Source organism: Silurus aristotelis, assembly GCF_946808225.1.
Source record: "Silurus aristotelis genome assembly, chromosome: 10".
In the NCBI taxonomy this organism is placed as follows: Eukaryota; Metazoa; Chordata; class Actinopteri; order Siluriformes; family Siluridae; genus Silurus; species Silurus aristotelis.
In genome coordinates this window covers 30,436,798-30,452,682 of record NC_139583.1, presented here as the reverse complement: position 1 = coordinate 30,452,682, position 15,885 = coordinate 30,436,798, and the positions used below count along the sequence as shown (strand labels likewise).

Here is a 15,885-nt window from a genome sequence, read left to right as displayed (position 1 = left end):
GATTCTTCTAATGATCATTTACATCCACCTGAGACTGTGAGGTTCTGTATAACAGCTAACCCCATACCCCATACACAGTGTGTGTGTGTGTGTGTGTGTGTGTGTGTGTGTGTGTGTGTGTGTGTGTGTGTGTGTGTGTGTGTATACTTTATATAATACAGTGTGTGAGTTACTGTATGCACCTGTACATCTAAAATAATATCACAGTCTCAAAAATATTATATAGTACATTAAAAAAAGCCAAAATGGCAAATAATAATAATAAAACATTTCTATAATCCTGTAGTGGATAAACATATATTAAAATATTGTTATAGTAAATGAATTATTATTGAATATTTAATATCACTTTATTGCCCACGTTTTTTTTTTATTGATGCTTTTTATTTGTTGGATTTTTAAATGATTTCACAGCTATGTTTAGTGTCGATGCTGTAAATGATCAGCAGGGGGCGTGTGTAAGTCCGTTTCCTCGTCCTCGGCGCCATTCCCGTCATGCGCATGCGCCGAACGCGCGCGGAAATTCAAAAAGTTCTTCGTTGGTTTGAGGGAAACGCGTTGAGGAGCAGAGCAGAGTTACTGCAGTTACCTTCAGAGGTGAGAACAACATGTGAATTTACACCGTTATTAATCAATAATCCCCCGCATTCTCCTGCTCATTTACAGACTGCGCTTCTGTACTCTGTGGTTTGTGTTGTTCTCGGAGATAATGTGCTAGTTAGGAGTTAGCTTCAGGCTTCAGGCTGCTAATGAGGTCATGTAGACAGGTGATATTTACTCACTGTGGTAAAACTTACACGGAATTAAAAAGAACAAAAAACCTCAATTCCAAGTTGTTTTAATGAAATTTAACTCCAGTAGAATCGAAAGTGAGAAGTTTTAATGAGAATAATAAAATCATGCTAATGTTGTAGCTAGTGTGCTAACGTCAGTACTGTGAGCTGAAGATCTTCTGATCTCTGAGTGTTCTCCTAAAACAGAGCAGATTCGGGATTATTGCTTTTTCTCGGAGTCTGACAGCCAGAGGATGGAAAAGCAGACGGATAAAAATGCAAAGAGACAGAGAGACCCGCTGGAGGAGAACATCTCCGCTTCTCATGGTGTGTGCTTCAACTTCTAATCAGAGATATCACAAAAGTGTCACTTTACCCCCCCCCCCCCCCACACACACACACATCTGGAACATCTTTGGAACACCATGCTCAACTTTTAACATTTCTATAAATATGGTAAATATCTCCTGCTGTTGTGATGTGTGTAGAGCTGGATGCAGTGTTAAAGAGAAGACGCCTGGCTGCAGGAGGAGTGGAGAATCATAACCCTGAGCAGAAAGCACTGAGGTCTCCGGCCCGATCGCACCGAGCCGAGTCCGAGGTGAAACCGGACACACCTGCCATCGCCTCGGTCCGACTCCGAGTTCAGCAGCTCACTCAGAGACGAGATGGTAAGAGACGCTACTTTATCTTCATTTAAACCAGTGGTTCTCGAACCTTTTCTGCTGTTCCTCACTTCACAGGGAGGTGAATTTTCAAACCCCATCTGTCCTCCATCACCCCGATCATTAATAATGACATACATGAAGTTTAAAAATGTTTATTACATTAATGTCCTGATTGTTTATTTCAATAAAGAAAATCATAAATTTAACAAAGATGATATAAATCCTGCCCCACCTGTCATGTCTTTACTCCACACTAGAGGGGCGCTCTACATTTTGAGAGCCACTGAGCTATGAAGTGTGTGTGTGTGTGTGTGTGTGTGTGTAGGTGGGGCTGCACTGGTCCAGCGCTGTATGTCTGACCCTGGGGCAGAGAGTCCCTCCAGCACTTTACTGCGAGATGTTTGTCACATCGGTGAGTTTCAGCATCATCCTGCATCTTGATTGGCTAAAGATACTCCGGGATTTGAAGCTTATAAAAAGAAGGTAAATATTCCGTGTGTGTGTGTGTGTGTGTGTGTGTGTGTGTAAGGCGAAGGAGAGTTTAGTTCTCGGTTGGAGCGCTTTAAGACCCCGACTCCAGAGCGCAGCCTTTCCCTGGCCACGCCCAGCACACGCCAGCTCTCCAGCTTGATCCAGAACAAGCAACAGCAGCTCAACACCACCATGACCCCCAGCACCAAGGAGGCGTCCCGTATGCGCCAGGTACACACACACACACACACACACACACACACACACACACACACACACACACACACACACACACACACGAGCTGTGTGTGTTATCTCTGAAGTTGTGTGTATGTTTTAGGCTCGAGAGGATGAGCTGCAGTCCCTCAGGGTGCAGCCTCTCACAGAGAACATGTGGCTCAAGAGGAGCTTCTCTGACCCTTCCCTGGCTGAGGTAGATTTATTTTATTGTACATGATCAGTCCTCTCGTGTACTTTTGATTCGTAAGGATTCATCAGTTGTCTGAGTGAGAGCAGAGCAGTATCTGAGCTCCTGGATTTGAGATGGTCTTCTGCACTACATAAGTGTGTAATGTACAATTCTAACGTTTTTTTCTCAGAGGGTTACGCCTTCAAGCAGCTCACGGACCAGAAATATTCCTTGGCCTCCGTTACAGTTTGAGAACGTGAGCATGTCATGTTTGAGTCGGTGATGTGCACCGGGTGTTTATTAGATTTTTTATTTTATTAAGTGTGTGTTGTTTTTTACGTGGGATAAAAACGACTTTCTCTTTAATAAAGATTAATAATAAAAATAAGAGAAAATTAGACGTCTCTTAAAATTAACACGTTTTTTTTTTTTTTTTTGCTTTTTAGAAACATTTATATTTTTATTGACAAAATTGCACAAAAGAATATCTGCAAAAACTTCACCCATTTAGTGCCTTTAATTACCATATTACATCAAAATATAATTTCAAATGACTTTAAAAAAGCAAATCTCTGTTTTCTTTGTTTTTGTTTGGAATGATCTGAAACGTTGGAAACTTTGTCATTTTCTTTGGTCTGAATCTTCTCACCTTCGCTGTTCTCTCTCCGTTCCTCCATTTCTTATCCTGAGTTTAGCAGGCGGTGCGTCAGTAATAATGTTCCGTGGGGAAACACGGTGCTCTGTGTGGATCTAGATGGACTAATTGAGATCTTTTATTTGTGTTTGATTTATTTGAGAAATCGTTTGAGCCCTAATAATAAAATCTATTGAAAATTGATCGGAGACGAGGTGCACTGCATGAGAGCAGAACGTTAGAGGTGATTCAGATGATGGACTTATTTATTGGTGAATATTAATGTTCCAGTGCTGCTGTTATAATAAGGTGTGATGATTCCACATTCTCCTTTGTGTGGTAGCAACATTACTCTTTAAGCTCCAATGTAACAACAAACTTCACACCTCAATACCTAATCTGAGTTAAATGATGAGGTTAAAGGTGAACTGAGACACTGTGGGTTTTTCATTTCCTTTCAGTCACCTAACTGTCACCTGTGCACACGAAGCAGCAGTAAAGCGAAGTGATGTTGGGACTCGTGAACGTCTGAGAGAGTGAGTAATCGGCGCTGGCTCTGTTTTTCAGGACGACTCCAGCATCGATTTTAAAGAATCCGAATGCAGTTTGAGCTTCAGTGGAGTGAACGAGACGATGGGGGAAAGTTTCACTGCAGAGACACAGCCCACTGCTACAGCACCTAGTCCTCCAGGTGAACTGTCATCACTGCCCTGACCACTTCTGCACTGTGATTGGTCAGAAGGTGTTGAGTAATTTTCTGTAGTAACAGCAGTGCATGTTTAGAGTGATGCGCTCGTTCTGATGCGTTATTGTTTTTATAGCGACGCCGTATCCACGGAGACGTGTGACGGAGTCTCTCATATAGTAGTTACATGTTTATGTGCAAACAAGTCTCCAGTGTCCAGATTAGGTTTAGTCAGATCTTTAGGACAGGAATAATAATCATTTTAAGAGAGAGAGAGGGAGAGAGAGAGAGGGGGGGGGGGATTAGATGTAACTATAAATGCACGATGTGTAATTAAACATTGTTGAAGGTTGGTGTAAGACGTGTAAAACACGTCCATGCTGCTGGAGGAAGCTGATCACCATCAGAGTGGTGGCAGTTTCTCTGCTTCATCACTGGTCAGTACTAAAGCATTAATGTCATGTGATTTTGAATCCTCTCATGGTTTAGAGTTGGTGGTGCATCCTCAGGAGGAAATGAACACTTCTGCTTTAATCGACAAGATGTTTGAAGATGTCCTGCAAGCCGCAGACAGAGAAGAGGAGGAAGAGCAAGAGGAGGAAGAGCAAGAGGAGGAAGAGCAAGAGGAGGAAGAGCAAGAGGAGGAAGAGCAAGAGGAGGAAGAGCAAGAGGAGGAAGAGCAAGGGAAAGACAGCAGTGTTTCTGAGAGTAGAGAGGAAGGTGATGTGGAGACTGCTGAAACCGAGCTGAAGGTGAGATCTCCGAGTCCTACCTGTGGAGGAGATGAAGTGTGCAACAGCGAACAGAAAGAGTGTGAGAACTCGGATGAAGACGAGGAAGTAGATGGATCAAGGAAGGAGAGCACAGTGTGTCATGAGGAAGACTTCCTGTCTCTTCCTCCGAGCTGCATCCTCTCTCCTCTCAGCAAGTCTGTGGAAGCCGTTGTCACACCCATGGTGAGAAACATCATGATTTTGATAAATATTTAATTATTAACACATTCATCTAATTATTATGTCGTCTTTCCATTTGGTAAAAAACAATCCAGAGGTTGATCACCACTGCGCCTCCCCTCATAGTGCCGTGTGATCCTGCAGAGGAAGTGGCCACGCCCCCTGCTCCACCTCTCTACAGGTAAGTGCTTTAAGAAGTTGGCCTTTCTAAGATTCTGGCACTTCCAAGTAATTAATCTCTTCCATCATGTCCATTTACACTTAGTGTAATAATATTTTAGAAAATATAAATACTAATTACTTTATTTGATCACAATAAAATAATCATGAGACAAATTTAAATAATTTGAATATCAATCTGTACCTTCATTAATCATAAAATGGAGGTACCTAATCTAACTAGGTTTAATGAAATTCAGTGTACATGTATTGTGACTCTGCTTCATGTAGTCTTTGTTGTTTTATTGTGTACTATAAAAAGATAAAGGTTGTAAATCAGATTCATGTGATTCTCGTTCTCTCATAAATACATTTGCATCATATTTAACCGCTGAAATATATAATGTGTGTGTGTATATATATATATATATATATTTATATATAAGGTTAGATTAAGAGTGAATGATAAGAACTTAAAGCCTGGTACACGCCAAGCTGATGGTCCAGTGTCGGGAATGTCAGTAGCTCTTCCGGTTTTCCAGTTTGGATGCAGGATGCAGACTACTGCCACCTGCTGGTAAAGGAGAGTTATGCTCTCACCCAAACACAGATTGTACACAGTTTGGTGTCTCAGATCCACCTGCCCAATAATCTGCCTAATTTGCAGCACGATTAATAAAATGCTGATTAATAACAATGAATAATTTTTAGGCTTCTTGTGTTTTAATAAACAGGTGAGATGCGATATTCTGGGGAAAAATTGGAGTGTGGTGGGATGAAGTGGAGTTACTGTTACTATTGTGAAGATTATTTTCCTATAACTGCATGTCCCCATGTGTTTTATCCCCACTTACACCACACCAATCTGGCAGCAGTTAAAATGTGTTTTTATTTATTTGTAGTTTAACACTGTGACCTCTGTGAAACCTCGGTCTCTTAATTTATAGCATCTATAAACACTCATGCCCTCACCAGTCTGTCCTTATTCTCTCTTTTCTAATAAACAAGAGGGAAAAAACACAGCTTGTTATCTTAGAGAAACTAAAAAACGATTAACACCTTCAGGTGGTGTCACATGATCTTCTTCACTATGTTCTTTCTCAGTAATGACAGCAGTTTGTGTGTTTTTCTGCAGTATTGATGTGTACCGCTCTCAGAGAAAGAATCCTCCTCCATCCTCTCAGAGTGTAACTCCTGGAGTTCAGAAACAGTGTGCTGAGAAATCGTGCATCAAACCAGCCATCAACACCAAGGACACTATAAAGGTTAATCCGAATCAATATTACATCATGTTTGAGTTTTTTTTATGTATCATTACACCAGGTTTTGCTAAATCTACTACTACTTAATTTCTTTTTATTTATTTTTTCCTTTCTTTAATGCGTAATTTTTAATATTTGCTGTAGTTTAACTGGAGCCTCACTTAAGAATTTTATAGTACAAACTGTGTGTGTGTGTGTGTGTGTGTGTGTGTGTGTGTGTGTGTGTGTGTGTGTGTGTGTGTGTGTGTGTGTGTGTGTGTGTGTGTGTGTGTGTGTGTGTGTGTGGTGCAGGCTCTCAGTGACGAGGCGTCTAAGCTGCAGAATGTGGTGAACCAGACTCTACAGGCCCTGAGCTGCTGCAGTGATGAAGAACATGGTAAAGGATCTCTGCAGGAAGCAGAAGCTGAGAAACTCCTGCTTGTTTCCAGTGAGTAGAGATTTAATCTCATTATAACATTTAAGTAATATATTTTATTTAATAACCATAAACCTACATTATTCTATCTAAATAATGAAGGTTTATATGTATAGCAGTGTAGATATATAATAAATAATATCCTGTTTAACATTGTCCTGATTTAAGATCGTCATAAAATAACGTGAAACCCTCTGCGTGACGTGTGCTGCAGGTGAGAAGCACGCGGCTCTGCTGGCTGAGATCAATCGCCTGAGAGAACGAGGAGCAGGACGAGAGCTGGACTCCAAACCAGATCATCTGCAGCCCTGTAGAGGAACTGTCAGCATCAACAACATCCAGCTGCCCCTCAAGGTGGAATTTGTGTGCTCCGCCCGCACAGGTGAGATCAAAGAGAGAGAGAGAGAGAGAGAGAGAGAGAGAGAGAGAGAGAGAGAGGGAGAGGGAGAGGGAGAGGGAGAGAGAGAGAGAGAGAGAGAGAGAGAGAGAGGGAGGGAGGGAGGGAGAGCACAGTGTAAATGTAGTGATGTACAGTGTTGGTAATGAGCCGTGTGTGTGTGTGTGTGTGTGTGTGTGTGTGTGTGTGTGTTTGTTTGTGTGTGTGTGTGCGCGCAGCTCGTCCTACTCACTACTTCTTCATTCTGATCCGTTACGGAGCGTATAACATCGTGGCTACTCCACTGGCTACTGCTGCTGATGCTGATAAAGGAGACACCATCACCTTCCCCACCTCCATCACACTGTCAGTCCTTTCTTATTATTATTATTATTATTATTATTATTATTATTATTATTATGTACAGGAGTCTGACACATCAAAACTTTAAGTTTAATATAAATAAGAATTAAATCTCATTGGTATTCTAGAGGAAATAAAAGGAGAAAAGAAACGTTATCCCGGTTAAACAGTGTGTGTGTGTGTGTGTGTGTGTGTGTGTGTGTGTGTGTGTGTGTGTGTGTGTGTGTGTGTGTGTGTGTGTGTGTGTGTGTGTGTGTGTGTGTTTCGTCTCTTTCTAGGCAGGACATTCGTGCTAACTTTGAGATTGATGTAGAAGTCTACAGCCTGGTGAGTAGATCAGCTTTCTGTTGGTCCACTACAGAGCACTGTTCTGTCCTTTCTAACACACACACACACACACACACACACACACACACACACACACACACACACACACACACACACACACACACTTACAGATGCTGTATTCTTCTCATTTTATTTTCTTTACCTGTCTGTGTTGTAGTGCAACAGTGCAGCTAACAACAGCAGCGCTAACGTTCAGCAGCAGCGCAGCTCTACTAGATCAAAAGTAGGTACATGACTAACGTCACTGATTACAGAGTGTCGAGTGCAAACCTTCATATGATGCTCTGTGTGTGTGTGTGTGTGTGTGTGTGTGTGTGTGTGTGTGTGTGTGTGTGTGTGTGTGTGTGTGTGTGTGTGTGTGTGTGTGTGTGTGTGTGTGTGTGTGTGTGTGTGTGTGTCAAGGCAACACCAAGGAAGCTACTCGGCAGCATTAAGGTAACTTTCTTTCATAAATCTATTTGTAGTCTGTAGAATAAGTTCTAAAAATATAGTTTCTTTTTTAGTTGCATTATATTAATTTAATATTAAAACTATATTGTATTAGCAATATAAAATAACATTTGAATTAGATTAGAATTGTTACTAAATATTATATTTATGGAAGAATATTACGAATGCTAATCAGTTCTTAATACTTCATAATGTGATAATAAACTTTATTATGATGCAGTAATTATGTATTTTAGTGCTTTTGAAATAATTAGTTGAAATCAATAAGATGATTATTATTATGATTTTTGTTTGGATTTAATAATCTTTTCTGTTGTAATGTTTATTATTGTTGATGTGATCTTTATTCCTGCAGAAATCCACCCCATGTTCCACTTGTAAGTGTTTATTCTCCTCTCAGGTTTATTTACTATCCCTGTACCTGCTGCTCTCTAAACTGGTTTTCTTCACCACAGCTGGAGCTTCATCTGCTCTGGATCCTCGGCGCTCCAGTAACTTCTCTTTAGTCGGATCTCATAAGATCACCCTGTCCTCTTTGGGGCAGAGCAAGTTCCTGCTGGACAAGGTGTGGACTTCACATACAACTCATTGTGTGTGTGTGTGTGTGTGTGTGTGTGTGTTGCACCGTGGTGGGGTCTGTGGTTATATAACTGTGCTTCCTCTTCCCCTTTCCCCTGTTTTTTCCTCTCAGATGAAGTTTGAGGGCAAAATCAGGCGACTCCTGGGAGATGAGTTTCAGGAAAAGGTGTTGCAGCACCTCTTCTTCACATTTCTCTTCTCTTTCTGTCTCTGTGTTTGTGTTAAACTGATAATCACATGATTTAAACTCCTCCGGCAGCATGGTGGCATTGAGCACAAAACAAAACCTCACAAATCTTTGGACTGTTATTTTTATATATATTTTATAAAGATATAAATAACCACATGATGAATAACTCACATGCACTCGAGAGCCGTGTGATGAATGTATAAGTGGTGTTTGTTCAGATCAGCACGTGTACACCACTGTATTAGTGTCAACACTACACTATTCATATCCATAAAGAATTATCATTAGATTTGGGATGTGATGAAGGTGTTGTGTAGTGTTTTACTGGTTCTGCTGGAACTCTGATGATGTAGGTGCCCTTCCTGTCCCCCCTGGACGGTCACATCTACCTGCGGCTGCACAATGAGAGTCACTCCAATGTACAGCACCAAGGATTCCTGGTGTGTAGGAGAAATAACTGCCTTGTTCCTAAATATCACTTTATAGATGAAGACTTGAGTGTTTTATTTATACTCTGTTTTTATTTCTCTTGACTACTCTTGTGATCAGACCATGTTTGAGGATGTGAGTGGATTCGGAGCTTGGCAGCGTCTCTTCTTTAAGCTAGAAGGAGAAATTCTCTATTATTGGAACCACCCCAATGAGATGGGCAGCAAGGTGAGAAAACAGCTCATCCCTCACTCCCAGATATACTTCATCTCTCAATCTAGTGCAGCTTTTTACACTGAGCAGGAATAACATTATAACACTGACATTATAACACTGACATTATACCATTATAACACTGACATTATACCATTATAACACTGACATTATAACACTGACATTATACCATTATAACACTGACATTATAACATTATAACACTGACAATATAACACTGACAATATAACACTGACAATATAACACTGACATTATAACACTGACATTATACCATTATAACACTGACATTATAACACTGACATTATACCATTATAACACTGACATTATACCATTATAACACTGACATTATACCATTATAACACTGACATTATACCATTATAACACTGACATTATAACACTGACATTATAACAATGACATTATAACACTGACATTATAACACTGACATTATAACACTGACATTATAACACTGACATTATAACACTGACATTATACCATTATAACACTGACATTATACCATTATAACACTGACATTATAACACTGACATTATACCATTATAACACTGACATTATAACACTGACATTATAACACTGACATTATAACACTGACATTATAACATTATAACACTGACATTATAACATTATAACACTGACATTATAACATTATAACATTATAACACTGACATTATACCATTATAACACTGACATTATAACACTGACATTATACCATTATAACACTGACATTATAACACTGACATTATAACACTGACATTATAACACTGACATTATAACACTGACATTATAACACTGACATTATAACACTGACATTATAACACTGACATTATAACACTGACATTATAACACTGACATTATAACACTGACATTATAACACTGACATTATAACACTGACATTATAACACTGACATTATACCATTATAACACTGACATTATACCATTATAACACTGACATTATAACACTGACATTATGACATTATAACACTGACATTATAACATTATAACACTGACATTATAACATTATAACACTGACATTATAACATTATAACACTGACATTATAACATTATAACACTGACATTATAACACTGACATTATACCATTATAACACTGACATTATAACACTGACATTATACCATTATAACACTGACATTATACCATTATAACACTGACATTATACCATTATAACACTGACATTATACCATTATAACACTGACATTATACCATTATAACACTGACATTATAACACTGACATTATAACACTGACATTATAACATTATAACACTGACATTATACCATTATAACACTGACATTATAACACTGACATTATACCATTATAACACTGACATTATAACACTGACATTATAACACTGACATTATAACACTGACATTATACCATTATAACACTGACATTATAACATTATAACACTGACATTATAACACTGACATTATACCATTATAACACTGACATTATACCATTATAACACTGACATTATAACATTATAACACTGACATTATAACACTGACATTATAACACTGACATTATAACACTGACATTATAACACTGACATTGAGAGAAGAGGTGACCATCTGTGAGCAACAGTATGGTTTCATGCCGAGGAAGAGCACCACAGACGCCTTATTTGCTTTGAGGATGTTGATGGAGAAGTATAGAGAAGGACAGAAGGAGCTGCATTGTGTATTTGTGGATTTAGAGAAAGCGTACGACAGGGTGCCGAGAGAGGAGTTGTGGTATTGTATGAGTAAGTCAGGTGTGTCAGAGAAGTATGTGAGGGTGGTGCAGGACATGTATGAGGACAGTGTGACGGCAGTAAAGTGTGCAGTAGGTACGACAGACTGGTTCAGGGTGAAGGTTGGACTGCATCAAGGATCGGCCCTGAGCCCTTTCCTGTTTGCAGTGGTGATGGACAGGTTGACGGACGAGGTCAGACAGGAGTCTCCCTGGACTATGATGTTTGCAGATGATATTGTGATTTGTGGTGAGAGTAGAGAGCAGGTTGAGAAGAGCCTGGAGAGGTGGAGATATGCGCTGGAGAGAAGGGGAATGAAAGTCAGTAGGAGTAAGACAGAGTACATGTGTGTGAATGAGAGGGAGGGCAGTGGAGTGATGCGGTTGCAGGGAGAAGAGGTGGAGAAGGTGGAGGAGTTCAGGTACCTGGGGTCAACAGTGCAAAGTAATGGAGAGTGTGTTAGGGAAGTAAAGAAAAGAGTGCAGGCAGGGTGGAGTGGGTGGAGCAGAGTGACAGGAGTGATTTGTGATAGAAGAGTATCTGCAAGAATGAAAGGGAAAGTTTATAGGACTGTGGTGAGACCTGAGATGTTGTATGGATTAGAGACAGTGGCATTGAGTAAAAGACAGGAGGTGGAGCTGGAGGTAGCAGAGCTGAAGATGTTGAGGTTTTCGTTGGGAGTGACGAGGATGGACAAGATTAGAAATGAGTTTATTAGAGGGACAGCACATGTAGGATGTTTTGGTGACAAGGTGAGGGAGGCGAGATTGAGATGGTTTGGACATGTGCAGAGAAGGGACATGAATTATATTGGTAAAAAAATGCTGAAGATGGAGCCACCAGGTAGGAGGAAAAGAGGAAGGCCAAGGAGGAGGTTCATGGATGTGGTGAGGGAAGACATGCAGGTAGTTGGTGTAAAAGAGGCAGATATAGAGGACAGGGTGGTATGGAGACGGATGATCCGCTGTGGCGACCCCTAATGGGAGCAGCCGAAAGAAGAAGAAGAAGAAGATTATAACACTGACATTATACCATTATACCACTGACATTATACCACTGACATTATACCACTGACATTATACCACTGACATTATACCACTGACATTATAACACTGACATTATAACATTATACCATATTTATTGGTGGATTTATTTATTAAGCAGCAGATGAACATTTTGTGCTTAAAGTTGATGTTAGAAGGAAAAATGTGTGTAAGGATTTGAGTGAGTTTGATAAATTGAGACGTCTAGACGTCTGGGTCAGAGCGTCTCCAAATCTGCAGCTCTTGTGGGATGTTCCTGGTCTGCAGTGGTCAGAATCTGGTCAGAAGTCGTTGGGTCACGACTGTTTTAGCAGCAAAAAGGGACCATAACGATATTAGAGAGGTGCTCATGATGATGTGTCTGATCTGTGTAAATGCAGCATTTGATCTCATTTTGTTTATCGTTCTCCTCTCAGCCAGCAGAGGGCAGCGTTTCCCTTCCTGGCTTTGACAGTGTGAAGGCGGTGGAGAGGGACTCATGTGCTCGGCCTCACACCTTTGAACTGGTGAACTCTAGGACCCTGCAGCAAGACCACACCTTGATCAAGTGGGATTTTCTTTATTTTATTAGAAGTAGAAATATATAAAGGATAAATAATAATAAAAGATAAACTTTTCCCTCTGTGTGAAGGAGCTGGTTCTCTGCAGACACTCGTGAGGAACGAGCAGACTGGATGGAGAAGCTGAGCCAGGTGCTGCTGGACCTGCAGACATGGAGCCGGCGAGGTGCTGAGGAAGAGAGTGATGGAGCGAGCACTATGTCTATCACGGCAACTTCACGTGAAAGCTTCCTGTAACACGTTACTGATACACGTCATACACCTTAGGAAGCAAGCATGAAGGTTAAAACACCTGAGTCTGTGTGTGTGTGTGTGTGTGTGTGATTTATACATTTTAAACATTAGTGTAACAGTAATATCACACTAATTAATACAACACTCTCAGTGCAAATACATACATTTATCTGTCTCTCTCTCTCTCTCTCTCTCTCTCTCTCTCTCTCTCTCTCTCTCATCTGTCTCTCTCTTATCTCTCTCCTCTGTCTCTCAGTGGAGGTCTGTTGTGTCATGTTTTTGGAGAGAGATGTTTATATTTTTGGTATTGTGGGTCTTTAACACCGAGTAGGTGTTCATTATCGGCTCTGTTTTTTATTTGCACAGATAAAGTGTGTCATCTTTATTAAACCCTGTTTTTTTTCTCCTGAAGAAATGATTCCATATATTTTTATTTTATTGCCGTACAGAAAAAACCTTCAGCTGATTCCAGATCGTATTTCAGGGTTTAGATTGTGTAAGAAGCTGCAGATGATTTTTTCCCCATATTATTTATTCTGTCCTCTATCTAATGTTCAGGAGAGACTCGAACACCGAGGGAGAAATAAAGCCGTCACCAGCCTACAGATTGCAGATGAAGTGTTTTGTAGGTCAGTGATGACTGTGGTGTTGGTGTTTTTCTGAGCAGCAGCTCGTTTTGGATGAAACACTAAATGATATAAATGATGTACTGGACTATTAATTAGCACACAATATAAACGAGTGTAATTGTTTACCTGTAGTCTTCTGTCTTCTGTATGTTATTGTCTCGTGTCCACTGACTGTATGTGATACTCTGCTGTAATAAACACACATAAGAGAGTTTTTCCCACTCATCCTCTCTGTCTGTACATTCCAGATGTTTCTGCATAAACCAGAAAAAAATTAATAAATCAGCAAATCAGTGGCAATAAAAATATATTGAATAAAGTCAGAAATACTTGTTTATATTTATTTTTAGCATATTAAAGCAAATATTGGGTTATTAAAGCCTGAAATTTAATTATTTTGGTTTTATTTCTATCTTTAAATATGTTTTAAATGAATACCATTATTTATTAATACATGAAAAAAGAATAGTCTACATTTAATCTTTTTTATAGATATAACATTTCTTAATATTTGAATGTTTATCTAGAATCTTTTATCTGCAATATTTGATTTCTACAGAACAATGTTTTATTTGTTGACAAAAATTTATAAAATTTATAAAGAAAAGTTTAATAAATTATATGATTCAAAATCTCTGCATTATAAAGTATAAAGTTTTTGAGTAAAATAAAAATCAGTTGAATGTAAATGATGTAAATAGTAAATAATGTGGATTGAGTGTGAATGAAGATTTGAGCAGCAGAAGAAGAAAGTTGGAGTGAAACAGTTGGAATGGAAGTTCAGGGTTGAGTTTTGTGTTACAGTAAGTGATCTCACTGCACTCAAACACGAAGCTTCACTTGTTTCTGAGTTCCGTGTCCACGTGTTCTTCCAGCGTGTCCTCCCGGTGCTGCTGCTCCGTCTCAGAGCTCCTCGTTCCCACCACCATCTTTCCAGAACATTCACTACCACCTGCACCTTCTGTGGACAAACCCAGAACACGCTCATGAAACCTGCTCGCTGTGGAATTAAGGATCGTTTGTGTGGTTTAAACTCAGGACCTGAATGAGTTCTGATGGAACCTTGAAGCTGAAGCTACAGGGTGGTGTTCTTGATCGTCTTCAGTCTCCTGTCGTTTAGCATCAGATGGATCTAAAGAAATGTTGAATCTGAAACACATTCAGTCTGCAGTCAGAGATCACTATCATCTCACTACACTGCTCTATACCATTATCACCACACACACACCCACACACACACACACACACATTTTCAGATTTTAACTATCTCCTGTAGTTTCACTCTGTGTCCGCTAGAAAGCGCTGTTTACACAACACACTGAAAATATTAACGCGCCGCGTTCTTTAGCGCTATTGCTGACGGAGGCCACAGGGTGGCAGCAGCGTCTCTTTCACCTTCAAAAAGGGGAAGAAGAAAAAAGAGGCGGAAGTCCGCGTCTCCTGGATACGGAGAGAAGCTGAACAGGCGCAGAGCAGATCAGGATGGATTTAGATTAGATTTTAATGTTATTTTATTTAAAGAATATAAATGAATAATTCGATCACACCGCGCAAGCTGAAGCTGAGAAATGGCTCAGGTACCTGATCAACATGTACATCAGTGAAGTTTTATTATGAAATTTTAAATGTAAACGTATAAACTGAAGTGTGTTTAGTGTTTAAAATACACAACAACAAAAATACAGAATAAAAATCATTAAAACTCACAAGTTTTTTATAAACTGATTATATTGTGATACGTGACTATAAACTAAATGTGACTCCTACACTTTATCTGTTCATCCTGCGTGTGTGTGTGTGTGTGTGTGTGTGTGTGTGTGTGTGTGTGTGTGTGTAGGTGTGTGATCCCCTGCAGGCAGCTCTCAGTGTAGTCGGTGTGTTGGAGTGTGTGGTGCGGCGGTGTGTGGGTCCGAGTGGTGGAACTGTGATCTTCACTAAAGACACTGGAGAAACTTTAATTACTAAACACGGACACCGAGTTCTTACTGCACTGCACCTGGAGCATCCTATAGCCAGGTCTCACACACACACACACACACACACACACACACACACACACACACACACACACACACACACACACACACTATACGGTATACTGATCTCAGGAACAATCCACAAGAGTCACAGTGAAGACTCCCAGAGATCAGATCAATCTAATCACTCCTGAAGATCTGACTCTTTTATCTCCTCTTTAGTTTATAGAGAAAAACAGAGCACTTGAACCAGTTCTGCTCAGGATTACTGACGGATTTATCACA

The 15,885-nt window shown here is 39.9% G+C and overlaps 2 protein-coding genes across 5 annotated transcripts in view; both read left to right on the top strand.

The window, feature by feature from the left end:
- Nucleotides 1–458: 458 nt before the first annotated feature.
- On the top strand, nucleotides 459–13,845 carry anln2 (anillin, actin binding protein 2). Of its 3 annotated transcripts, XM_083552924.1 has the most exons (24): nucleotides 459–597; nucleotides 981–1,100; nucleotides 1,262–1,444; nucleotides 1,767–1,853; nucleotides 1,971–2,143; nucleotides 2,253–2,345; nucleotides 2,512–2,577; nucleotides 3,523–3,646; nucleotides 4,130–4,596; nucleotides 4,689–4,774; nucleotides 5,888–6,017; nucleotides 6,306–6,441; nucleotides 6,644–6,811; nucleotides 7,045–7,171; nucleotides 7,447–7,495; nucleotides 7,674–7,739; nucleotides 7,919–7,951; nucleotides 8,322–8,343; nucleotides 8,422–8,531; nucleotides 8,658–8,711; nucleotides 9,089–9,175; nucleotides 9,285–9,392; nucleotides 12,618–12,748; nucleotides 12,833–13,845. In XM_083552924.1, the coding sequence occupies exons 2-24, from the start codon at nucleotides 1,028–1,030 to the stop codon at nucleotides 12,996–12,998; spliced, it is 2,739 nt and encodes a 912-aa protein (XP_083409050.1). In that variant the 5' UTR covers nucleotides 459–597; nucleotides 981–1,027; the 3' UTR covers nucleotides 12,999–13,845. The 3 variants fall into 3 exon arrangements, with proteins under 3 accessions (XP_083409050.1, XP_083409052.1, XP_083409051.1); XM_083552926.1 differs by lacking the exon at nucleotides 2,512–2,577; XM_083552925.1 differs by lacking the exon at nucleotides 8,658–8,711 and having other exon boundaries at nucleotides 12,833–13,056.
- A 1,178-nt stretch (nucleotides 13,846–15,023) lies between these two features.
- Nucleotides 15,024–15,885, top strand: part of bbs10 (Bardet-Biedl syndrome 10) — a 4,856-nt gene continuing 3,994 nt past the window's right edge. The window contains exons 1-2 of one of the 2 annotated variants that reach the window (XM_083553010.1): nucleotides 15,024–15,201; nucleotides 15,462–15,640. In XM_083553010.1, the coding sequence (XP_083409136.1) occupies nucleotides 15,193–15,201; nucleotides 15,462–15,640 (188 nt within the window). In that variant the 5' untranslated portion in view covers nucleotides 15,024–15,192. The remainder of the gene's footprint in view (nucleotides 15,202–15,461; nucleotides 15,641–15,885) is intronic. The other variant, XM_083553011.1, reaches the window with a different exon arrangement.

Bases quoted from the DNA above. Each gene is read 5' to 3' on its own strand.
- anln2 (XM_083552924.1), top strand. From the start codon at position 1,028: ATGGAAAAGCAGACGGATAAAAATGCAAAGAGACAGAGAGACCCGCTG. The intron at 6,018-6,305 runs GTTAATCCGAAT...TGTGTGGTGCAG, and splicing joins ACACCAAGGACACTATAAAG to GCTCTCAGTGACGAGGCGTC. The intron at 7,952-8,321 runs GTAACTTTCTTT...TTATTCCTGCAG, and splicing joins AGCTACTCGGCAGCATTAAG to AAATCCACCCCATGTTCCAC.